This window comes from Engraulis encrasicolus, chromosome 18 (genome assembly GCF_034702125.1).
Source record: "Engraulis encrasicolus isolate BLACKSEA-1 chromosome 18, IST_EnEncr_1.0, whole genome shotgun sequence".
Taxonomy (NCBI): domain Eukaryota; kingdom Metazoa; phylum Chordata; class Actinopteri; order Clupeiformes; family Engraulidae; genus Engraulis; species Engraulis encrasicolus.
The window spans coordinates 17,815,885-17,842,857 of NC_085874.1; the positions used below are offsets into that span (position 1 = coordinate 17,815,885).

The 26,973-nt window shown below is 43.1% G+C and overlaps 2 protein-coding genes across 3 annotated transcripts; both read left to right on the forward strand.

Annotated features, from left to right (window-relative positions):
* Positions 1-297: 297 nt before the first annotated feature.
* Positions 298-12,131, forward strand: cebpz (CCAAT enhancer binding protein zeta). 2 transcript variants are annotated; one of them, XM_063223159.1, is made up of 18 exons: positions 298-474; positions 781-1,983; positions 2,427-2,734; positions 3,794-4,022; positions 4,578-4,797; positions 5,366-5,454; positions 5,663-5,716; positions 6,245-6,347; positions 6,537-6,605; positions 6,726-6,792; positions 7,095-7,201; positions 8,154-8,214; positions 8,369-8,577; positions 8,786-8,824; positions 8,912-9,025; positions 9,355-9,419; positions 9,654-9,735; positions 11,605-12,131. In XM_063223159.1, exons 1-18 carry the CDS (start codon positions 307-309, stop codon positions 11,769-11,771), a joined length of 3,354 nt encoding a protein of 1,117 aa, XP_063079229.1. In that variant the 5' UTR covers positions 298-306; the 3' UTR covers positions 11,772-12,131. The 2 variants fall into 2 exon arrangements, with proteins under 2 accessions (XP_063079229.1, XP_063079230.1); XM_063223160.1 differs by having other exon boundaries at positions 8,369-8,572; positions 8,784-8,824.
* An 11,604-nt stretch (positions 12,132-23,735) lies between these two features.
* Positions 23,736-25,792, forward strand: LOC134468471 (hepatocyte nuclear factor 3-beta-like). Its single transcript, XM_063222390.1, has 2 exons — positions 23,736-23,955; positions 24,409-25,792. Exons 1-2 carry the CDS (start codon positions 23,887-23,889, stop codon positions 25,579-25,581), a joined length of 1,242 nt encoding a protein of 413 aa, XP_063078460.1. The 5' UTR covers positions 23,736-23,886; the 3' UTR covers positions 25,582-25,792.
* Positions 25,793-26,973: the final 1,181 nt, after the last annotated feature.

Here is a 26,973-nt window from a genome sequence, read left to right on the forward strand (position 1 = left end):
AAAATTCGTTATTTTATTGGATGTTACGAACATTATGAACCTTAACCTTTACTTTTTCTGACCAATTACTGAGAGGTTTTCCCAAGTTGGTTAAAAGTCAGACGTTGGATACTGGTTTGATTAGCAAGTTTAATCTAATGTATACTATTGATAATATTTACTGTTTATTTACAAAAACGTTTAAGTAAAAAGAAAACATTTCTGTAGGCATATAATTTTATACACAACACAAACTTTTATTTTTTTAAAGACGATAGCTGTTTACGTCACGTCCTGTTTAGCAAAAGTCCCATGCCGTTTTCCAGCATGGCACCCAAAGGCAAGAATCGAAAACTGAAAACGGTTAAATTTGTAGAAGATGAAGACAAAGGTGAAGATGACAACAGTGAAGTTGAGGAAGATGTCAACAAGGCTGAAGGAAAGGATGACGACGAGCTCGACATTGACGAGGTTTTACGCTTGGGAGGCACCAAAGTAAGGAAACATGCTAGCCATATATGCCTGCCTGCCTATCATACATGAGTTGGGGTGGTTACTAAACCATCTCAACGTTACTTGTAGCTCTTGATAGTGTGAGAGGAATGTATAGATCATAACGTGTACTGTGTTCCCTTGTGTGTCTTTTATCTTCGTGTAGCTGTAACATACTGATTATTGAAAAGTTAGTTGTCATTTGAGGTTTTGAGCTGCACCAGATGCTAACCTAATAGTCACACATATGATATAAACAGAACATAAACATGTATCTATGATCAATTTTCTTTTTGTTGTGTTCTCCAGGCGGACTTTATCATGCTTAGTGGCATTGATGACTCTAAAGAGTTAGTCAACGGTGGCAAGCAAAATGCTATTGATGACTTGGAAGAAGGAGAACTGCAACAATTCATCACCAAGCTTGGTCTCCACAAATTCGCAGACCTGCAAACCATTCCAGACGAAGCTGCGCCAAACGAGGAAGACCCGTCCACAGCCAATGACAAAAAGAAAGGCAAGGGGGTTGAGGTGGTCAAGCCAACAGTTGCCAATGGTACAGGTCCAGAACCTAAGACGGGCAAAGAGGAGAAGAAACAAACAAACAAGTTCAAGGACGGCCCCAGCACCAGTGGGCCTGGCAAGAAGGCTAAACAAAACATAAATGTGTTTGAGTTTCATCCCAGGACTGTGTTACTCGTCAAGCCGGGAGGCAAATGGTATGACCAGGAATACACGGCCGAGGCTGAGTCTGCTCCACAAGAGAGCTCTCTGGTCGCCCAGTACAAAGCTCTGGCAGAGAGGCTGTACGAGGCTGAGGTGGGGATCTACAAGACCAAGAAGAGCATGCAGAAGGGAGCCAACTCGGCCTGGATGAAGGCGGTGGTCTCCACCGGAACGCTGGCCGACAGGATGGCGGCCATGACGGTCCTGATCCAGGACACGCCCCTGCACAGCCTGGAGCACATCGAGACACTGGTGTCCTTCGTGAAGAAGAAGGGCAGCCGGCGACAGGGCCTAATGGCCCTGGACTCGCTCCGCGAGCTCCTCATCTCCGACCTGCTCCCCGAGAGCCGCAAGCTGCGGTCCTTCTCCCAGCGGCCCTTCGACCAGCTGGAGGAGCGGGCCAGCGGCAACAAGGACGTGCGCGACCGCCGCCTGGTCCTCTGGCTCTTCGAGCACCAGCTGAAGAACGTGGTGGCTGAGTTTGTGATCGCGCTGGACGGCGTGGCCCACGACACGGTGCAGGCCACCAAGACCCGCGCCCTCACCACGGCCCACGAGCTGCTCTGCAACCGGCCGGAGCAGGAGCGCGCCCTGCTCGTCCAGGTGGTCAACAAGCTGGGGGACCCCGAGTTCAAGGTGGCCTCCAAGGCCTCTCACCTGCTGGAGACGCTGCTCCACAAACACCCCAACATGAAGGGCGTGGTGTGCCTGGAGGTGGAGCGGCTGATGTTCCGGCCCAACATCAGCGGCAAGGCCCAATACTACAGCGCCTGCTTCCTCAACCAGGTGAGCTCGTCCCACCTTTTACTGGTGTTGGACTTTTTTTTTAACATGTATCGACGCAAATTAAACTGAATTTATTTGATTTGCTTTTGAGAATGTAATGAGATGGTACCTGTTTTGGCCATCTTTGTGCACAGACGCGTTTCGGCGTGTGCCTTCCTCAGTGTGCTCAGGTTGCACACGCCAAAACGCGTCTGTGCACAAACATAAAGAAAACAATTTGATGCAAGGTGCGCCACCATTTCTTTGATTCTAAGTATCTATTTGGGCCAGCACCCTTAAAGTGTATCAAGGAACCTGAGTGAAGCCTGCTACCTGCCATACCTGTTTTGGCCATGATATGTATGTCATGCATAACCAGTAATCTCTCATTTATCCTTGAAATAGCCATAACTGCTTACTTGATGATAAACTAAGCTTAAAAAAAACCTGAAATCCTTCACCAGGTCATCCTCAGCCACGACGAGAGCGAGCTGGCCAGCAAGCTCATCGCGATCTACTTCTCCTTCTTCCGGGCGTGCGTGAAGAAAAAGGAGGTAGAGTCCAAGATGCTGAGCGCCCTGCTGACGGGGGTGAACCGGGCCTACCCTTACGCCAAGGCCGGCGACGAGAAGATCAAGGAGCAAATGGACACACTCTTCAAGGTGGTGCACCTGGTGAAGTTCAACACAGCCGTGCAGGCCCTCATGCTGCTCTTCCAGGTCATGGACTCCCAGCAGACCATCTCGGACCGCTACTACGTGGCGCTCTACAGGTAATCTCACACCTTGCACCTGCCAGACTTACTACTTACTTGCATTTACTTGAGATAGGACTGTGAGAGAAAGAGACAGAGGATATGAGTGGGAGAGAGAGGGAAAGGATCGGCAAAGGACCTCGTGTCAGAATCGAACCTGGAACGCCGGCGTAATGGTCAGGTAGTGCAACTCAACCAAGATGACACATCAATGTGCGCTGTGACAGTACTTGTGTCATCTTGCCGTGTCCCCCAACTCAGTGTCCACAGCATGGAGGACACTGTCAAAATGCACATCACAATGAGTGTTGCTTCGTAACTGAACAGGCTGTGATGGACTTGATGTTGCATTGCATTGTTTTGTTGTTCTTTTTTTCAAACAGTATTGCTGTTCATTCACTGTCAATGGACTTCGAGGACATCTGAACTATTCAATACTTCTAGGGATGCACAATACCATTTTTTTTTTAAATCGATACAAGTACATTCATTTCTGTACTTGCTGATACCGAGTATCGATGGCGATACTTTTAACTTCAACATACAATGAAAATAAATGCACAGCCTTGTTTTTCCACCTGGGGTCTTTATTTTATTGTCCATTTCCATGTAGATTTAAATCTTAGTAAATGTATGAGGCGGCACTATTTCCTCATGCTGTTTTCAATTCAATGCAACGTCACGAGGTTTTGTTGTTTTGTGTAGTAGCAGTATCGGTGCCTGCCTGGTATTGGCAAGAGTTTGACGAGTATGAGTATAAAAGCAAGTATCGGGGCCAATACCAGCAGAGAGAGTAGAGAGAGAGAGGTTCCATTGGCCCATTGTTTCCGGGTTGTATTATTGCAAGGGGGAGGGGGGGAATCCCCCTTTAGGCAGACCTAGGCAGACCTAAGGACTGTTCTATTCAATGCTAGGAGCATTATGACACGCCCCTTTAGGCAGACCGGAACCTGGTCACGTTAGGTGCCCATAGAAACCTATTATCTTGGCATATCGCTATATACTTAAAAAATCTCTGGTACCAGTATTGGTGTCGGTGCATCTCTAATACTTTTCCATCTGTTTCTCCTCAATCAGGAAGCTGCTGGACCCAGGGCTGTCCAAGAGCTCCAGGCAGAGCATGTTCCTCAACTTGCTCTACAAGTCGCTGAAGGCGGACATCGTGCTGCGGCGCGTCAAGGCCTTTGTCAAGCGGCTGCTGCAGGTCAGCTGCGAGCAGAACCCCACCTTCGCCTGTGGCGCCCTCTACCTGCTGTCCGAGATCATGAAGGCCAAGCCCGGCCTCCAGCTGCTGCTTCAGGAAGGGGTGAGCTAGGGCAGTGTTTCCCAACCTTTTTTGTCTTGCGTACCCCCAAAGTCTTTTTGTTCATACCATAGGTTCCCCCTAACTTGTGCTCTATATCTCTTCCTCTATGTGACTAAGCTCAATATATTTGTTATTACTAAATTTTTCCACGTACCCCCTGCAGTGTGCTCGTGTACCCCTGGTTGGGAATCACTGAGTTAGGGGGTTGCAATCCATGGCTTCAATTGTGAGAGGCTAAATAGATGTTGTCACCGGCTTAAATGCTAGTTCTTTTTCGTTGCTCCTGACTGCCAGAGGCGATGCTCTCAGTACATGGATATCTATCCCACAAACGTGCGATGGATAGCCATGTACTGAAAGCACAGCCTCTGGGGGTTATCCGAAACTCATAGAACTATTGTTTTGTTGTTATAGTGTTGTTACATAGACATAAATTGTTGTGAGCACGCATCACTATATTGTGCTTTGTTTTGTCTTACCCATCCAACATTTTCCATCTGGCCTGTTTTGGCGTCTGTAGCCTCTTGTTTGACTTGTGTTTGTGTCCCATGTCAGGATGATGACGAGGAGAAGTTTCAGGACCTAGTGGGAGATGATGAGGATGATGATGAAGAGGAGCGGTTTGTTGACGCTGATAAGTTGGAAGCGGCTAATGTGGCGGGTGAGAAGGTGGATGGTGTCCAGCAGCCGGAGGAGGAGGTGAAGGAGGAGAAGGTGGAGGTCGCGGTGCCACACAAACCAACTGCATCGTGGGTACACCACAAGAATCTGGAAGGTCAGTTTAGGAGGCGTCTAACTAAACCCAGGGCTGGGGAACTATTTTCGTTCGAAGTCCCCCAGGGGCTGTACTATGAACACAAACCAGGACTTCCCCCACACTTAACGCTTATTTTGAAGGTGGCCAGCTTTACAACAGACCCCTACCTTCACCAGGTCCCTTGAAAATAGCCTATATTTGAATTGTATTGCAAATGCAATTTCTAAGGTTGCTTTACAAAACGCGTCACATTTCAGGTGAAACTGCATAATATTACATTTATATCGAGGGCTGGAAAAAACGGCCTCATGGTCTGTAAACGGGCCCTGGGCCAGAGCGCCCCCCCAATGAATTAAAACAGCCTCCTAATCGTTTTGCATGGATAATTCCTTGTTATATGTACATACTGTATGTGTGATGCATATTTGTATACGCTGGTGGACGGCTCGCCATAACTTACTTTGATTATTGAAATACCTCTGCTGTACTTTATTCTATTTTTTGTGGTTACTGTAGTATTGGATTTTGTTGCATATCATGTCTTGTCATGACTTGATTGAGGCTGATGTGCAACTGTTTTGTGCAGGTGGAAAGAGTAAAGAAGCATATGACCCAGTCCATAGAAACCCACTCTATTGCGGCGCTGACCGAACAACATTATGGGAACTACAAAAGGTAAACGCCTTTCACAGTATTTTAATTGGGGTTGGAGAAAACCATTGCTATTATGTCACAATGTGAAAGTTCATTTTTTGCAGATAGTATTTGGAGGCGTTTCTGTACACATGACTACTAGTCTCGTCATGTTATGATGTGGCTAAAATGTGATGACTGCAAAGTATTTTTCTTCTTATTAGTGATCGTCTCTTTCCCTTGTCTTCAGCTTTCCACACACTACCACCCCTCTGTGGCTCTGTTTGCCAAGACAGTCCTGCAGGTAGGTGTCTGACTTGGAACACAATCCAAGGGTGCATTTCTCGAAACAATAGTTGCTAACTACAGTAGCTACTTGGTTGTTTTCAATGCATTTTCCCATTGGCAACTACCCAAGTTGCTAACAGGCTAACAACTTCTCTTTTGAGAAACTCACCCCAGGGGTGTATTTAATTTCTCGATACCATAGTAACTAGCAAACCGCATTAGCTACTTTGTTGTTTGCAACGCAGTTTCCCATTGGCAACTACCCAAGTTGCTAACAGGCTAACAACTACGCTTTTGATAAATGCACCCCCAGCCCATTTATCAAGCCTGAAGTAGTAGAGCAAACATGTGGTGTATTTCTCAAAAACAGTTGCTAACAGCGGTAGCTACTTTGTTGTTTGCAACGCAGTTTCCCATTGGCAACTACCCAAGTTGCTAACGGGCTAACAACTACGCTTTTGATAAATGCACCCCCAGCCCTTTTATCAAGTCTGGCGTAGATAGAGCAAACATGTTGCAATGATGTTGTTCATTGGGTTTGCAGGGCCAGTACATCCAGTACACCGGTGACCCACTACAGGACTTCACCCTCATGCGCTTCCTGGATCGCTTTGTGTTCCGGAATCCTAAGCAGCAGAAGGGCAAGAGTAAGTGTTGCTGTTGTATGACCTCCGCCATTGTCATGTTTCAAATTGCCACTAGGTTTGTGCTTTTGCCCGTTACTTGTGCTGTGCATTGGCCATTTGTTTAAGAACATGCCTTTGAATGTCGTATTGTTTAAAAACTGTATAGTTTGGTCGAACTTTAACATTCACATGGCTCTTGTTGGTCAACAGAGAACTCTGATGCCTCTGTGATGCAGCCGAAGCAGAGGCAGACTATGAACAGTGTCCGCTCCCTTCCAGGTGAGTCTCTCAGTAATACAGAAGTAAGCCTGACTCTCCCTTGTGTTTTCAGTGTGCTGTTTATATCGGATCACTTAACCTATACATTCAGAGCTAACTACCCAGTTACTCTTGTTTCAGTCAACTGCGAAGCGTTCCTGTCCAAAGAGGAGAATCAGATCCCTGTAGATGAGATCTTCTTTCATCGGTAAGAGAAGCATTACTCCCATCCTCACATACTGCTGCATTTGATGGACTATAGATAAGTTGAAGCACAACCTCTGGTTCATCACAATGGCTGATGACAACAGCAAGAAGCAGATCAAACATTATAGAATACTAGAAAGAAAGGGGAAAAATAACACATTTTACTGCTCTGTTAGTAGGTCATGAACATCATCCTTAACAGACAATTGAAACCGCAAGTGACACCCTGATTTAAATTAGACTGTTTATTTATCAGAGTAGTTGATTGATGATGCACTGAATTGAATGGTCGTCTCGTTTCAGGTTCTTCAAGAAGCGAGAGCAGGTGAAGCGCGAAAAGAGACCAAAGGGTAACGAAGACAACGAGAGCGTGGAGGACGTGGATGATGACGAGTTTGAGAGGGTGCTTGGTACGCACAGTCCTGTCTTTATGCAATGCAATACAATATGTGTCTACATGGCACAATATCAGAACTATGAAGTTGACTGAAAGTTCTTTCAAATACACATTACACACACACACAACGTTCACACACACCAGCTCTGGAGGCTGCTGTATGGTGCCAGTTGTCCGAAGTTCACATGAGGGTACACACACACACACACACACACACACACACACACACACACACACACACACACACACACACACAAAGAGTAATACAGTAATAGTAATGCCCTTAAATACAGCAGAAGGGCACTTGGATTGCACTCAGAGACCTCTGCCAAGGCAGCTGAATCGATGATTGATCATTGCCATCTAGTCAGTCCTATGACCAATTGATTCCCATCCTGAATGGAAGTTGCATGAAAAATAGAGATGCACCGGATCCTGATTTTTAGGATCCTGCCGGATACCGGATCCACTGCTTAAGATCCTGCCGGATCCGGAACCGGATACCGGATCCTACGAAAGAGTTGAAACACATAGCCTACTCGCACACGTGGGCCCTTTTTATCACGTTGGCTCAAACTATTTTGACTGAAAAGCCTCGGCTACCGGATCCTGGATCCTGGAACCGGATCCGGATCCTGTGAAAAACCCTATTATCCTGCCGGATCCGGAACCGGATCTTAGATCCTGTGCATCTCTAATGAAAAATGCATACTTAGGCCTTGAAATTCCCATAGGAAGATAGGCCATTGACGAACATCCTCTCCTGTCATGGGCCCTGCGCTCCAATTGTGGCTGGCCTTCTTCCTTCATTTTTTCCATGTAAAATGCATGTACATGTACTTGTTATAAGTCTGAGTTACGTTGTCAACAAATATACATAGAAAGAAAAGGATAACCTGGTGGGACCTTGGTGTGAATTAATATTCCCGATGTTCTGATAAGTTATATTTTATTATTCTTCACAGATTCATACGAAGGAGACGACTTCTTCACCGACTTCAAGGACGATGATCTCGACTTTGCTGGGTAGGTTCACCTTTAATATTCAATCATTTTATATTCGTTTTTATTCCACCATTGATCATGGTTTAGACACTGCTTAGACATTACTTAAGTTACAGCAACAGTTAAAAAAAAGCCATTTATGTTTTTCACGTATGGCCCTGTGTGTTTTTACCAGAAATGTGAAGAAAAAGTCCAAGAAGAAGAAGAAGGGTGAAGAGGAATCCGATGATGATGATGATGATCTGGACTCGGATGATGTGGATGACCTGGATGATGAAGAGGTGTCCCTGGGCAGCATGGATGAGGAGGACTTTGGAGACGAACTGGAGGAGGACGGAGGAGCATTCATGGGTGTCGGAGGAGATGATGACGATGATGAAGAAGGTTGACAACATAATAATCTCCTTCCTCACTGATTGACTTACTCTTGTTGAACAGATTTGGTATTGCAATTCATTATTTTGATGTTTTCTGCAGGACACTGATGAAATGCAATGTATGAAGTTGGATTCTACGTCTATAGAAAGCCAGACAATGCATTAGGATTGAAGGTGGTTGATTTCTAACCGATCGTATTGATCTTATTTTTCAGTGCCAGAACTGGAGGAAGGTGACTCTGATGAACTAGAGGGTATGTATTTATTATTGCATTGCTGGAACCAATCTGAATAAGTTCTTGTTCTTGTCATTAAGACTTACAGATCATTTCTTTTTCAAGGAATGGATGATGGCGATTTCGACGATGACATGGATGAGCCTCTAGAGGTCACTAAACCCAAGAAAAAGGGCAAGAGGAAAGCCACAGAGGACCTGGACTTCTCTGAAACCATGGGTAGGTCTTTGGAGTCGAACATGCAAGAACGGCCCTCCTCAGTCCACGTGTCTTACAATGAAAATAATTATTTTGTCAGAACACTTACTACTTATAAAGTTGGCCACCAGGAAGGATTAAAATCTGAAATAAATTATCATGTTTTGGTACCGCTAAATGCAGCTGATTCTCACAAATACCCTCACTATTCTAACTGCAAATTTACCTCAAGCCTTAAACTGTACTATGTTGCAGTTGTATCAATTTAAGGGTATTTTGACCCTATGTATATTAAATGTAGATATATGCAAGTAAAGATAAGATATTTAATCAGAATTTTATTTTTACAGGTTCCCAACCAGGCAAAAAGAAGAAGGGCAAAAAGGACCGTGCTGTTTTTGCAAACGCAGAAGAGGTGAGAGTCATACATCATATAGTGAACTTTTTAAAGTTAAACCTAAGCAAGAGACAAAAAAGGCTCAAGTTTAGGCACCACAAAAGATTATAGTCAGTACAGGAGCTGGAAGATGTGGAGAAAACACTGAATATCTGTTTTCAATCACTTATTATATTGTGTATAGAGAAGTTTTGACTGACTCCCGACATCCTTAGTTGTCTTGGTTTATATTCTTACTGTTTTTTCCTTCAGTTTGGGGATTTGCTGGATGAAAATGCTGACTCTGGGTTTGATACCACGAGCATGAATGCTATGGCCAACAAGGACAAAGCAAGTAAGTGACGGATAACTGCAGGGTTTTCCACAGCACTTCATGGTTAAGGCCTTGACTAGGTCTCCTGAAAATAAATATTTCGTATTACGACTGTAATTTCTACGATTACGATTTGTATGCAGTGTTAATTTTGTCGACTAGACTAAGACTAACTATAGTCGACTAACCTCTTGAGAGTTTAATCGACTAAATTCTGACTAACAAAAATGATCTGTGAAAGACTAAAACGAGACTAAAATGTTGAGGACTTTATGTCGACTAAATAATGACTAAACAAAAATGATTTGTGAAAGACTAAAAGTGACTAAGACTAAGAACTAACTTTTAGTCGACTAAATTCTGACTAACAAAAATGATTTGTGAAAGACTAAAAACGACCAAGACGTAGACTTTTTTGGGGGGCTCAGACATAAATTGGTACAACCACAACTAAAACCTATAAATTAATTGTTAATTGGTAATTAACCTTTAAAAGGATTTAAAAAATGATTAATTACAGCTGAATCCATCCACCGATTTTACTTTTAGCAGACTGACCCTAACGAATATTGGGGGAGAAGCTTCTCTAACAAAACAAAAATCCCTTTACGAATACGTAGCACCAGCGACATATTCACATTTGTATGCACTATTGACTGCTTTACCAGAATGGCAATAACCAAGTCTCAGTGCATTACTAAAGGCCTTATTGTATTGTGACTTAAACTAAAGACTAAAATGTTTAGACTAAAACTAGACAAAAATGTTGAGGACTTTTAGTCGACTAAATAATGACTAAACAAAACATATTTTTGAAAGACTAAAACTAGACAAAAATGTTGAGGAATTTTAGTCGACTAAATAATAACTAAACAAAAATGATTTTTGAAAGACTAAAAGCGACGAAGACTAAGAATGGACTTTGACACAAGACTAAGACTAAGACTAAATAAAAAAATGGATGACAAAATTAACACTGTTTGTACGTTATCTTACAAAAAGTGTATACGCTTATAAACGTATTCATTTTGATTTTGAGTTTCACATCATACTACTCATATTTGACACTGCATCACAATATCCAACCATATTATGGTCATATTCCTCTCTGATACCAGCTGAGTACCTCACACACCTTGACTACACAATGTTTTGCAGAAAACACTAAACTGTGTTGATTTGTGTTATGGTGTTCCGTTAAGTCAGGGGTGGGGAACCTATGTCTCTACGGCCATTTGTGGCCCTTGAGGCCGTTTTTTTCGGACCCTGACGTACTTTAAAGTTATGCAGCTTCACATGAAATATGACATATTTTGTAAAGGAATCTTAGGAAATACATTTGCAATACAATTAAATTATATTCAGGGGACCTAGAGAAGGTGGGGTCTGTTTTAAAGGTGGCTGCCTTCAATATAGGCCTAAAGTGCAGGGAGAAATTCTAGTTTGTGTTCATACTTTGGCCTTCGGAGGACTTTTACAGCCCTCTGATGAATTTGAAATGGCCCCTCAAATGAAAAAGGTTCCCCATCCCAGTGTTAAATTATTGCTACAACAAGTGCTACTTAGTCATTCTCACTGAAGACACCCATAATTCCAATATGGATAGAATTTAATACTTGTTGGAAGTACAGTTAGGATATGTGAAATAAACACGCGCAATACAAACGGATGGAAGAAAGTTCTTGTATTATTCCAGCTAGATTCTAGCCACAAATATCTCATTCCGTGATCGATGGCAGTTCCATCACTGTGCACCATTGGTGGTCTGGTATTGCGTCCTAAAACAATGTCCTCATTTGTTCAACAGAGGCAGTGAGCTTGGGACCAATATTGGTGCAATTTCTTTTTTTTCTTTTTTTTCAACTGTCCATTTTTACTTTCCTTCTGTAGATGTCAAGCAGATCAAGTGGGAGGCCAAACGAGATGACTGGATGCACGACCGCGATGTTAAGACTATTCGCAAGAAGAAGGCCATGTTCAAAAAGAGGACGGCCTTTGGCAAACCCTGGACGGGCAAGAAAATGATGGGTGGGAAAAAGGCTGGTGGAAAAAAGTAACTTGATCCACAAGTCGCCATGCCCATGTGTTGTTGTTGTTGAACCATCTGATGGTCCCAGAGGTGTTTTTTGATTGTTCTTCAACCAGCCGTGTTGTTGTTGTGGTGGTTATTCCGTCTTGGCAGACCAGGCTGCTTGGTCCGTTTCCCGAATGCCGTGAATTCCGGCCCACTCGTTGGACTTGTAATATACTGTAATGAAGATGGAAAACACAAGTCATTTTCACACCGCATCATGTTGAATATTATACACCCTTTACCTTAACAGGTTCATATGTCTGCACTGTCCTCTTTTACAGGACAATTGAGCGTTTGCTGTTTCTATTAATAATGTAAAATAAACTTTTAATATTTCTTGTTAGGTGTGGTCTGTCTGTCTCATTCCTCAAGTAGAGTTTACAAGTTACTGTGCAGATTGCGATTTTTTTACAGTACATAATAAGTAGAGATACACCGGATCCGGATCCGGCAGGATAATAGGGTTTTTCACAGGATCCGGATCCGGTTCCAGAATCCAGGATCCGGTAGCCAAGGCTTTTCAGTCAAACATAGTTTGAGCCAACGTAATAAAAAGGGTGCAAGTAGGCTATGTGTTCCAACCCTTTCGTAGGATCCGGTCCCGGATCCGGCAGGATCTTAAGCAGTGGATCCGCTATCCTAAAAATCAGGATCTGGTGCATCTCTAATAATAAGTGAACATTTTCTCATCTTTTTTTAAAGTTATAATTCAATACTTACGCTCTAGGACAGATGGTAGTCTTCTGTTCATTGTATTCCTGAAATCTAAAAAGATATGTAGCTGAATTGGTTGACTATTGTCCCACTGATTCATTTTTGTTACATACTGATGTGATGCTATACATACATAACATGTTTGTAATTTAGTGGCAACACGCCATTACCTCTACTAGAGTTCATTGCATGATATAAGCCATACACTCCACATAGTGCAGCAAACTCGAGCACTAAAACTCCTTTGAAGAGTTTCCGTGCAAGCGGTTCCCTTGTTCTGGGTGCCATCTGTACAGAAGGTAAAAAATATAGCTTTGCTTAGAACAAAACATTGAGCAGTACTAATGTCACATGTTCAGGGCTGGATTAAGATGGCCCGGGGCCCCTAGGCTAAGTTGGTTGAGGTCCCAACGGAAGGCAAATTTTGCAACAAAAAGAAGACATCTTAATTCCGAGCTAGACGTAGGATTTAAGGATAACATGCCAACTGTAAGGTAGGGCATGAACAAGATTTGAATCTGTACTTGATGTGACAGTTCATTTTTTTCAGTTCAGTTTTCCCCTTCTTTGGCCAGTTGAGGGTCCCATGACAGGTGGGGGCTCTAGGCTGCAGCCATACTGTGTTGTAACCGATATACCGTGTTGACTGGCCTAGCTCGCACAGGGTCTATGGAGCCGTTCTGAGGATGTGATGATAAAACCAGACAACTACAAGCCAATAACAATGTAACAGCCAGGTTTACACATGGCTACATTGTTGTGTTACAATACCGGGGGGGGGGGGGGGGGGGGGGGGGGGGGGGGCCGTTTTTGTAGCCACCTTCGTTCAGACAGAATAGTCTCTACTACAGGCAAGGATGTCTCGCTCACACTATCACTGAATGGCTTGGCATTTAAAAAGACAATATCAGCAACCAGCTGTTAAACTCGAGCTCTCCGATTTGCTGAGTCTTATGGTAGTAAGTAGAACACCGTTTACTTTGGGTCTGTACAGTGCTGCCTTGCTGAGAGTGGGTCGCTAGATAAAACGAGCGTGAGATGGTTAATGCTGAGGCCGGATAGGCCATACGTTCTTGCTACTCTGTCCAATGATACAAGCAGTTACAGGACAATAATAGACGTACACATGAATTCCCAGATAATTATATAGATGCATTGCATTACCTCCTTGCCCTTGTGATTGAAAGTCTCCTTCGACACTGTTTATAAAAGCGGCTGACGTTGATCAGCAGTAAAATAGTGCCACCTTCTGGACGGGAAGAAACCCTAAGGGAGAGAGGAATCCCGTTGCTATAAAAAAAAATGAAGAGAGGAGAAATCGAGGAGGTAAAACTCCCGTGTTATGAAGGAATGCCAACCAAGTCAAGTCAACCAAGCCAAGTGTTAGGTTACCCATGTTATTCTGCCATCCTTTTCCGAATTTGAATCTGATTAGTCAAAACACACACACACACACACACACATACACACACACACACACACACACACACACACACACACACACACACACACACACACACACACACACACACACACACACACACACGCACACACGCACACACACACAGAGAAAGAGAGATGGAGAGAGAAAGGATGTGTTGAGTTTTTTTTATTTAGGCCTACTTGATTTTGGCCACCATCTCTGATCAATATCAGATTAGCTTTGCCTTATTTGGAATCGGAGGCAGATGATATTCATAGGGAAAATATCATGCCCAAATCTGCTACAGCCAATTTGTTGTAGGCTATCTTATATAGCTATATAATTTTATATTTTCTTTATATGCCCAAATGCATTGGGCCACCTAAACCTCAAATACTAGGCCACATATATGAACATTGTAGACTCTTTGTGCAGACCGACTTGCCGGCCGTTCACCCTTTGCTAAAAAAAATCTTAAAGGGACACTGTGTGAGATTTTTAGTTGTTTATTTCCAGAATTCATGCTGCCCATTCACTAATGTTACCTTTTTCATGAATACTTACCACCAGCATCAAATTCTTAGTTTTAATTATGACTGGAAAAATTGCACTTTTCATAGCCTACATGAAAAGGGGGATCTTCTCCATGGTCCGCCATTTTGAATTTCCAAAAATAGCCATTTTTAGCCGCAAAGATGACTGTACTTGGACCATACTGGAAAAATATTTGTTTAATACTTAGTAAACTTTCATGTAAAGATCAAATTTGGCAATAGGCAGCCCAATTTTAATAAGCAGCATAGTTGCAGTACCTTTTTTGACCATTTCCTGCACAGTGTCCCTTTAACTAGCCTATATCACAACATGGCTATAACATTATCAAGAGATTAATATTTGGTCATTGCAATTATAACAGAGGATCTGCGCAAATATACACGTTTATAACTATGTCAGCCAGGGGTTCCCAACCTATTCCAACTTGGGGCCCATTTGACATGTTCACAAATGTTCAGGGCTCATCTCTGACCCAATAAATAACAAAACTCTAACAAACAGTCAACAGGTACACACACAACTATGATTCTGATTTTAAGAAACTGATTTCAAGGCTCAACAGTGGGCTGGGGCCCAGAGTTTGACAACCAGTGGTGTAGGCCAGTGGTTCTTAACCTGGGGTGCGGGCACCCCCTGGGGGTGCGCCAGAGATTTCAGGGGGTGCGCGGAATTTTGTTTGTGTTGAGGTTGTGACCAAAATTCTGCTTCCAAACATTATAATTAGGCCAAATCAAGACCAAATTAAAACGTGTTTTGGTCCCCATATAAAGTCATTAAAGTATTGATTAATGTCTAAAGCTAGAATTATTGTAATTAATCACTCAAATCATTTTTTAGTGCATATACACACGTAGACGCTTAGGTTGGGGGTGCGCGGCTTGTCTTGGGCGCAGGTTAGGGGGTGCTTCAAGAAAAAAAGGTTAAGAACCACTGGTGTAGGCTATGTGTGTGGTGTATGTAACGGAGGCCAACTAGTAGAATGTGATGTGGAACGTTAGTAAACCTCCCTTCCGAAGCCTCAATACAGTGCGGTGGCATTGGGCTATCGGACCAGCCCTTTAGCTCAGCGGTCTCATACTGTGCCTTCTATTCCCAAACTGATGTAGTTGACGAGGTGGCAGGTTCGCGGCCCCGAGGGCGACGGACCATGCAGGAACACCTCTGTCACATGCACACCTTCAAAAAGTACCATTTTAGCATGGACCAGGGCAGTATGCACATCACACAGCTATTTAGTCGTTTGCTATAACAGGTCCATTTGCCAAAGCTCTCATCAGCCATCAACTCGACCAAATTCTGTTTCCAATTCATGAACGCCAAAAAAACACGATTGCTGTTTATGAAACGTATCTTTTATTCAATACGTGTACAATGTTATTACATCTCAAAACTCAAATCTTTATTGGCTGAAAACGGAAGCGCTGCAAGGATCCAAACTTTTCAACACAGTTGTTCTACCAGGCTTAGTGGGTAGTAGTAGACATTAAAAATAAAGAGGAGGACTGTGGCACTCCGGTTTCACAATTTAAAAAAAAACTTTTCTTCAAGGCAAATAGACTGACCCTCAGAAAAGTTTGAAAAAACAATGACACCGGAGTGCTACTGTTTCCTCCCCTTTATTTTTTGGCAACTTTGTTGGGATTTTTTCATTGCACAGACACAGTTGGTACAGTACATCAAAATGCACCTGAAATGTTAAATTATTTCTTTGCTCTTATTATTTATGACTACATAACTGTTAGTATAGAAACCGATCATGTGGGTATGGAATGCATTGAAATGGTTTTATCCAGAAAACACATATTTGAGGACCTTGAAAACAATGCCCTCTGTAACTGTGGAGGTCTTCAAAAGAACACTACAAACTCAGGACCGGTCCATGCACGTTTGATCACCCCAGCTGTGTGTGTGTATATATGTGAGTGTGTGTGTGTGGCTGCCTGTGTGTGTGTATGTGTGGTGGGGTTGGTTTGCCCGTCACTCTCCCGCTCTCTGGAATTTCACAGAGCCGAGATCCACTCTCACTTCCTGCTCCGTCCATCCCCAATACACATAGCCCCTCACACCGAGCGGGGAGGAGAGGGGGGCCACGCTCAACTCTTAACTAAGTGACAATATTTGCTCACCTGAAACACACAGAGCATCTGGCCACCAAGGGGCTGGTGGTCTGTGCATGGGGAAGTGGAAGATGGGAAGACGTCACGCACCCAATGAGAAAAAACGGAGACGATGGAAGGAGGAAGCAAAAGCCAGGCGAAGGGGGTCTTGGTGGTCATGCACCCCACACACAGTGGGCTGTTTGACACCCAAAGGCCTCTGCCGTTTCCTGGGTTACACTTTATTTAAACAGCGCCTTTTAAACTTCTTCAGCAATGGAACCATTTATGTACAGAACACTGTATCGCATTACATACAGTAGGCCTAGTATTATAGCTGATGCTCTTGTCCATCCATATGATGGGTGGGTTACATGAGTGGCATAGTAGTAGGCCCTCCTTCAGCGATTGCTCTGGGTGATTCACTCTCCAAAACCGCATTCTTCTTGCTCAAAATGAGGTTTGAACCTGCAATCACCCGATCCCAAAAACAAGTCCTCCACTATACCACAGCTTCCTGTGCAACTCTATAATATCTATAACCCCAACCTTATTGCAGAATTTAAATTCAATACATAATCTTACAAATTGTTTCAGGCTTTGGCACAGTGGGCCAATACGTCATGATGTATATTCGCTGTAACAGGGGCCGTAAATATAGTGTAAACGTGCTCGGTGGGGAGGTGGGGAGTGTTTGCCTGCATCGGCAGGAGGTTGACGGGAAGGGCCCGGTTTAAAAGGGGGGAGACTACATACCCAGGAAGCTCTGGATATGGCGCTCGCTTGGTGCTTGTAGTGCTCCATCTCTGGCCCTGCTATTTCCCAGCATTTCTCAAGCAGCTCTGCCTGTCCTATAAAGGATTAAGTTCACACTATTGCCTCTTTTCCACTGGAGGTTTTCTGGTATAGGTCTAGAGCTCAACAGAGCACAACTAGGCCGCCACTTTTTGCTTTTCGAATAGGCACGACACAGCTCAAATGTAAAGCAAAAAATGGCGGCCGAGTTGCGTTGTGTCGAGCTGTAGGCCTACCTCAAAACCTGCAGTGGAAAAAAGGCATAAGTGACAATTGAAACTGATTGAGAAAAATATGGCATAATATTGGCCTGTCAAACAGGTTTCCAGCATCAGGAAAAGTCAGAGATTTTATCGCAAATGACAGTATACATAGGACACAGCGAGTTTTATAAAACCAAAGCCATATTTATTTATGTATTTATTACAAAATATGTGGGTGCTTCCTATGGCTTCATAGGACTGCGTAGTTGCCCTGCCAGAGGTAAGCGGGGAGTATTTACCCATAGCAGCAGGGGGCTGATGGGTAGCTAAACAGAAGGGGGGTTCCTCCTACATCCCTGCTACACCCTCAACAGCCAGCAGTTAGCCTGTTCACTGTCAGGGCCTGTAAAAGAGAGAAAGAGAGAGGGGGTAGGATTTATAAGGGTCTTGGTTTCAAGGGTGGAGGGGGACACTCTCTGGTGAACAACAAACACAGATTGGACACTTATGTTTGTTGCAGGCAGGGGAGCTTTGTTACAGAGCCGGGAGTGAAATAGAGCTCTTGGGTTGTTGCTGTGAGGACGGCTGAGGGGCTTTGAGCACAGGGGCTCCTCAAGAAGATGCTGCAGAAGGAAATGGATAGGGAGAATCTGGAGACAACGGAATTAAAAAAAAACATTAAGACTGAAGCATGGAACCAAGTAAAAAAAAAAAAAGCCAGCAATCTACATTATTCTTTTTTCGATTTAATTTTTTTTTAACATTATTTTGGAAGAGTTATGAAAAAACATTGGTCATAGCACCTGCAATATACAACAAGCAATACCAGTGAGCAACCTACTCATTCATAATTTTGCCTATTGCTTTTGGAAAAAAAAGGTTTCTATCCTGTTTTTTGATGGTGTCAATGGAGAGAATGAAAATTATGTCAGAAGAATGCAGTTTTCTAAAAGGGTTTTCTGAGCTACCGCAAGTATTGCTTCATTCTTGACAGCACCACCAAGCAGATCCAAGTCAAGTCAAGTCAAGTCAAGTCAAGTTTATTGTCAATTTCTTTACATGCACTGGTCATACAAAGAATTTGAAATTGCGTTTCTTGCTCTCCCATGCAGACATAGACTAATCTAGGTAAGGACATAGACAGTATAGACATAGACAGTACTCATACATGGACATAGACAGTATGGACGTAGACATTGCTCATACAGACATTTAAAGTGCAAGACTGGACAACAGAAGACTTGTAGAGAACATACATTAAGAGGAGGTATTTTGTTGTTCTTTTTCTAAAAGTCCTTTATAGCGTTCTGACATAGTAATAGTAGCATTTGAAGAAATAAATAATTAAAAAAGATCCACAATACACTTTGAAGTGCGCAGCCATTTTTAATTGGTATGCTATTGTGAGTGTGCCAACGTAATTGCTTAATGTTTGCTCTGATGTGTGTTCATGATGTTGTGTGCTGATTAAAATCAGAGTCCTTAATAACATGCAGCACAGCACCATAAAACGGCGTAGGCTACGTACGGCTGGACCACAAAGCAATTAGACTCCACCTGTCTAGGTCGCAGCCCGCTGTTGAATCCAACTGTTCTACGTAGCCAGGGCCGGATTAACGCACAGGCTAGATATGGTTGGAGCCTAGGGGACCCCACCTGCCAGGGGCCCACTGATTGGTCAAAGGGGGGAAACAATTTTGATGAATTGCACATGCAGTATTGAAAAAGTCATCTATTGTTAATACTCCTCTCTATAGTTGGTCAACTGAATTTATAACTTGGTATTAGGACACTGTTTTTGTAATTTTGTCGTGTTTTCTTTTCTATGGGGGGCCTATCGCAATGTGTAGCCTAGGGGCCCCAGGCCATCTTAATCCGGCCCTGTACAGAGCACAATCACTGTCAGAAAAATTAGAACCAACACTTCACTCACAAAATCAAGAGGAAAGGAGGCCAACTGGTTCTTATAATTTACATTTTTTTCAGGTTCAGAGTGAGAACTGTGTGTTGAACTATTACATCTAAAGAGTCTGATGAGTGAAGTGTGTATGAACCCTAACAACAAGCTAATTGGAAGTGATCCTCAATGAAGATAATATGTATTGAATGTGGATTTTATGACAGTTAAATAGAAAAAAAATGTCAGAGTGCTGGGCGCAAAGGAGCACAATAAAGACAAATGAAGTGTTGTGCACTTAATCACACAGGCATTTCGCCTTCTCCACAATATACTATCTGTGTGAATGCTATAGAGCAGCTTAATCAGAGACGGACTATTATGAATTTGGCCTTATTTCCCTTTGGTCCACATAATAACCACAATTCATTGTTATAGCAAAGTAATAATGCGTTGATTCAAAATGTTCTGGCTGTAACGATACACTCAACTCACAATTCTGTTCATATCACGATTTTTGACTTACGGTTTGATACACCCCCACGATTTCTTTAAACAGGTTTTTGAATTAATTTACAAGATGTTTTTCACATTTGCCAACATTATGAAATAAAATTCTAAATAAAAACTATGACAGTTTATAGGCACCGTAGAATAAGTTAAAAAAGGCAAATACTTTTTAAAAAGTTAAACAATAATAATGATGATAATTTGAAGCATGGAAGCACTATCACATCATATCATGTGGTTGTTTTCTGGACTGAAGGGTAAAAGAACTTTGAAAGAGCGTATCAAGATACTGCGTTCTTGCACCGCGATACAGTATTGTAACTCACAATTTCTTGCTTCGATACAATATCGACAGCCCTAGTTCCCTTACACATTATGGTTGAGTGCAAAAACAATGTGAGATGGCTTCTGCAATAGGTTATGATTCTTTGTCAGTAGATTATCATGACAAGGATCCACTGGTACACCCAACACATCCATCAGATCTCTGAACGAAAAATTTTACGAAAATCCATCCATTTCCATTCCACCTATGTGGGAATGTGTGGTAACAGCTCGTGTTTGTCTAGTGTCTTAACCGCTTTTCCTTCCTTATTCTTCTTTATAACCAGTGACTGGACCAGGTGGTCTGGTGGTAACCTCCAGAACACCCCAGCAACACCACCAGCGCACCCCACCCCACCGCGCACCGCACTGCACCGCACCACTATCACATACCACCCTAAACCTAACCCCATGATCAGTACTAAAAACCTAAGAAGATCCCAGACCCCCTTTCACCTCAGGGCTTGTGTGTACCTTCCCAGTCACCGTGCCTTTCAGATTCATCTCCAGGTAAACACAGAGGGGACAGTGTGCAAACCTGAGCCCAAACAGGCGTTGTCACAGCTGGGCTCTATGAAGGCAGCTATGCCTCCCGCCTCCCTCCTCCTCCTCCTCCCTCCACAGACCCCTGTCATTGGCATGTTTGCAATCACTATTGGTGGTGGGAGACAAACAGTTTCACTTTTCAGCTTCGGACCAGACAGGCCCTGGCAATTCATTTTATTTTTTTGCCTCTTTGATGAATCGTCGGCTTAACCTTTTAGCCCCCTTCTTTTGGGTGCCTGTGTTACCATGGTTAGCATGGCAGCGGCGGGATGTAATTAAACCTGGTTAGTGCCCATTGTCGCGCTGTAATGCATACTTTTGCCACCCAGGAAATTGGCGGGTGAGATGATGGAAGCTTAAGTGAGATTTAAGGGAGCATTGAATGAAATAAAAGGAAGAGGAAGGGGAGGCAACATTTGAGGTGAAGTACGCAGAAAATCCGGCAGTAGGATATCAAATGAAATCCACAGCATTTCATAATTCAAAGATGGCCGACAAACTGGAAAATAAGGCGGCCAATACTGGCTCTTCAGATTGTTGTTTTGTACAAGAGTCTGTTTCAGGAACTCAAAGATTGTAGTAGAGTCAAGTCAAGTCAAGTCAAGTCAAGTCAAGAGAGTAAAGTGTATTGTAACCATTGAAACAGAGTGTGACAGAGCAGGGGATGGGTGAAGTAGGGTAGCCCTAAGTATCATTTAGATGCACAGCAGCACACAGTGCATGTCACACAAAGGTGTGCACAGATAGGGACGTGGTGGTGCTAAAGCACCTGCCCCTTTGCCCTACTACCCTATTCTGGACAAAAAAGGCCCTTTTTGAAAGTTCCTTTATATTTATTTTTCCCAGAATGTAGGCCAACTGTGTTCCATGTGCACATGATATGATCAAATGCTTGACAATCAAAAGCATGTGACAATCCTCTGCTATAACACTACATATAACCTCTAAATCCTATCCATATAAGGCAGCAGGAAGTTCAACATGCCCCCTGCCCCCACCTCGAGCACCTGCCCCCCAAAATGTCTGTGCACGCCACTGATGTGCAGGCATAGCATGAATAGCACTAAACTGCCCAAAGAGAGGGTTGGAGCTCATTTCATTTAACACATCTGCACCTTCAGTAGCCTAATATTTACTCCATAAAATATGTAATTGCAATGTATTTACTCAATGTCAGCACAACTCATATGAATGTCTTGTGCTCACCTTTAATTCGGATGGTTTTGGTAAACTGACATGCATTTTTAATATGCACTTCTAAAAACAGCACGGCGCAGTTGTAGGTCTACGTGACAGGCTCACGCGCACAAAACGCGATTAGTGGACCAAACCATTGAGAGCTGTCATCACGAACCACCTGCCTCAAAAACACGAATATCATGGTTAACAGTTATGGCTGCCAACATATTTGTCATTGCAAATTTGACAACGATGGAATCTTAACGTAGAAAATAAACATTTCGATATAAAATAGCTGCACAAAAAAACTATTAGGCCTATGTAGGTCTACATGCGTCATAACAGATCACCAAGCAAGGGTTTCTATTTACTAAACCAATAACTGCATGAATCGATTCCAATAATCTATGGTTAAGACAACCAAATAAATAAACAATGGTTAATGGTTAATGGTTAAACATCAACACTGCTGGGTCTGGGTACTTTTTGCTCCAGTCAGCTCGGGATTGCCAGGCAGCCTTCCACACGCATCGCTTACTGTAGGCCTATGTGTTTTGCGCACGCGAATGTGTAACGTGCAAATACATTAGTGGCAAACAGCTCCATTACTTTCACCTAAGCAAAAATCGGCTTGTTTTTCGAGCCTGTCGTTATCAGCTAGGACTGCTGATATCCATGTCATCTTTGGTGATCAAACACATTAGATAAACCTTTGCTCATTTAAAACCAAATATCAAACACGCCGTCAGTCGAGTCAATAAGATTCTTAGGAGCGCGTGTGTACAGACATAGCACTACATTTGCCTCAGGTTCTCAGTAGCAATGTTTTTGTAGGAATTAAACCCTTTTAACAACACGACCTGCAACTCAGTAACATCATGCTTTTTGGTTTAGGTATTATAATGGACCTATTTTGTGTTTTTATATTTTAGGCGTGTTCCAGAAGTTTTGTACAGAATAATAATTCACGTAGACAATAATAATATCCTAATAATAACAATAACATCAATAATTCTATTGTTATATTATTATTATTATTATTATTATTATTATTATTATTATTATTATTATTATTATTATTATTATATCAACCAGCTTTCCCAAGGCCTGACCTCATCGAAAATGTGCTGCTATAACATTGGACATAGGCTATATCTGGAGGGGAAAAAATAGCACCAACAAGTACACTTGGGCACCTCTATGAATGGATTCCAATTAATGTTGAAATAAACCCAATTTAATCCAAGACAGTCTGGGCTATGACAAACGGAGAGGAATCCAGCTCAAAAGCGCCAAAAAAAGGTTTTAAATAGCATCGAGGACCACACTCGTCGACAAATAAAATCCAAATTCCTTCAACTAAAATAGAAACAATGTCTGACTACGCATGACACAATACGCCCGTCGTCGTAGTCTTGATCCTTTTACTGTCTTTGTCTTGAAAGACCACAATCAGATCTGACATAATGAATCTTTTCAGAGTGGATGCTCTTTTTGGAGTAAAGCGCAGGTGTACAATGGGGCGTCTTAGCGAGGGGTCTTGTGCCTAGGTGTGAGGAGGTATTCAAATAGGGCTGAGGGAGGAAGGAGTGAGGATTGTAAGAGCTGCAGCGCACAAGTTGTGTCTCACAACAGCACGGCTGGCACGCTGCTAACGTCACGCACTCTCGCCCCCTGTCACAGACAGTCCAGCGGTGTAGTAGAAATAGGCAGGGGCAACTGACGCGACACACGAACGAGTTATAGTCCCAGACATCGACACAAACTCAAGAAGGAACAAAGGTTACCAGAGGTTTCGTAAAAAGCAACTTTTTCCCGAAGAGATTGGCGGGGATTTCTCTTCAGGAGGCTGCACAATGCTCGGTGCTGTGAAAATGGAAGGACACGAGCATACAGACTGGAATACGTACTACGCCGAACCCGAGGTTGGTAGAGTTTATATGTGTTTCCGTGTCTCTGAAGGCTACACAATATTAGCTCAGACATAATATTAACTTTGTGATCAAATATTGACTGGCGGGGGCATCAAAACCTCTCCAAACATTTCACGAGTCTCAGAAAATGTTGCGCGAGGAAAAGAGGCGGACGACTGACAATTTCTCCTACCAATATTTATCTAAAACAAGCCTACATCCAAAAGTCAATTTACCATGAATGCATTTTACACAGAGATCAGATGAGCTATTTACAAAACAAATAACCTAGACTTCTCCTTGAGCATTTTGGACACGCACCAATGGCTCATTTGGAAAACGTTTAGGGCTCTTTTGCAGTAGGCTATCCATTGTTGGTTATTCCAATTATTGGAATATCTAGGTAGAACATAGGCTACCAGTATTTATCAAACCTTAACTATTTGTGCTCTTGTTTCTTTTCAGTGTTACACCTCAGTGGGAAACATGAATGGTGGATACGGAATGAACTCCATGAGCGGCTACATGGGGATGTCCGGGATGAGCTCCACTGCCAACATGACAGCCGGCTCCATGAATATGTCGTACGTGAACACAGCCATGAACCATGGAGTAGCGGCGATGTCACCGGGCGCAGGGGGCATGAACGCCATGGGCACGGGTTTAGCCGGCATGGGGGCAACACTTAACCCGAGCATGAGCCCCATGGGTGGGCCTCCTCCATCCATGACCGCCCTCACCTCCTACCCAAACATGAACGTGATGAGTCCCGTGTATGGACAGTCAACCGTCAGGGCCAGAGATCCAAAAACATACCGGCGCAGTTACACACATGCCAAACCTCCTTACTCATACATCTCACTGATTACAATGGCCATACAACAGTCAACCACTAAAATGCTAACTCTGGCTGAGATTTACCAGTGGATCATGGATCTATTTCCGTTTTATAGGCAAAATCAGCAAAGGTGGCAAAACTCCATTCGCCACTCACTGTCCTTCAACGACTGTTTCATCAAAGTGCCAAGGTCTCCAGATAAGCCAGGGAAAGGTTCCTTTTGGACCCTTCACCCAGACTCGGGAAATATGTTTGAAAACGGCTGCTATTTGAGGAGGCAGAAGCGATTCAAGTGCGAGACAGGGGGCAGTGGTAAGGACTCATCGCGAAAAAGCCAGGATGGTTCGACCAGCAGTTCAGAAAGTTGCAACGGTAACGAGTCTCCCAGCCCCTCGAGAAAAGACGTGAAAAGCCCAACGTCCAAGTTGAAATCCAGAGAGCCGGTGAGTCCGGAGCTGGCCGCCGCCGCTTCGCCATTGCCCACCCAGGCACACCATCACCTCCTGTCTCAACATCACTCCGTGCTGGTTGACGACGCACACCTGAAGCCAGAACACCATTACGCATTCAACCACCCCTTCTCCATCACCAACCTCATGTCCTCGGAGCAGCAGCACCACCACAAAATGGACCTGAAGACCTACGAGCAGATGATGCACTACTCCGGCTACGGTTCGCCCATGACAGGCGCACTATCAGTCGGGTCAATGTCAACCAAAGCCTGCCTAGAGTCCACAATACCCACGGACACTGCCTACTACCAAGGTGTGTATTCGAGGCCCATCATGAATTCATCTTGAATAATTCCCTGTCGCCCGATGACTTGCCTAAAATGTTTTTACGCAGAACGTGTAAATTTGTAAATAAGTGAAAACGACAAATCCTCTGTGCCAAATGCTATGAAGATGTTTGCCTCCATGTTATGTTGAAATTTTAACTCTGTATATAGCCTACAAGGGCAGTTTTTATATGGTCAGTCAGTTTTATAACGAAAGTGTTGTAATGAATTTGACATCATTGTCAGCAGTCACTGTATTATTTATGACTTGTAAGAGAATAAGTACTTTATTAAATTAGCTCATTCCTGATGTTGTTTGTTTTGCCTTTGTCTGCCATTGACGACACGACTACGAGAATAGACCATAGGCCTGGTAAAATATAAGGAAAAGGTCAAAGCATGGTTGTGCTTCGAAATGGCAGCAATGATGCACAAAAGGTTGGTTCGCATTTTAAAAAGCAGACAAGCGTATGTGGCGTAAATGTTATGCGCAATGGTGTGCGTATTTTGCATTATGCATCGTTTCAAACAGTTATGGTGTTCCGACATCCGTTCTTCCCAACACACTGCGCGTAGGCTACACCTGCACTTTAACAGAAGTGTGTTTCATGCTGGTTGTTGAGACATGCATATCAACGAACATCTGTAAAGAATGCACAATAAGTGCGGAGCTTTAGCAGTTAAGTCGGAAAGCTCTAAGCTTTTGTCTGGAGGTTGGCACTTAACATGTCCCAGCTGATGAGCGCTGATAAGATAAACGGATGTCACGGCCTCTCTCCATGTGAACCACGACCAGAATCAAATTTCTGTGACCTATGAATCCGGTTATCGAGTCAAAACGAGCTTGGAAATACAAGTAATTACCAGAGTGCATGCACACCACTATTTAACTCATCATTTAATACTGATTTAAGGATACCCTTCATGCGCTATCATGCCCACATATTTTATCATAGACGAATGTTTTTTGCATGCAGCTTCCTGTTGCTGGATCATATGATGTCTTCATGACTCATGTGCAGGTACTAGGAAATAAATTAATCTTGAATTAATGCTAACAAAAACAACAATAGCAACAACACTACGCCTAATAATAATAATAATAATAATAATGAAACTAATAATAATAATAATAATGGAGATCTTTCGATCATTAATTCATAGGCTATTCAAATAAGTCTGGTTGTATTCAGAGTGAGAGCATTAAATGCAGCATGTATTTATAAATAATTTACGCATGATGTAGGGCAAGTTTGGGTGTCACAAGAGAAGCGATGCATTCAATTTGATTTTCATCATGTAGCGAGCGAGGTGAATGAAAGGGGCGAGTGACTAAACTCGTGCCTATATCTGGATATCCCATTACCATATGCCACTATCTGAAAACGTCCCAAAAAGTGTCTAGAATTTTTTT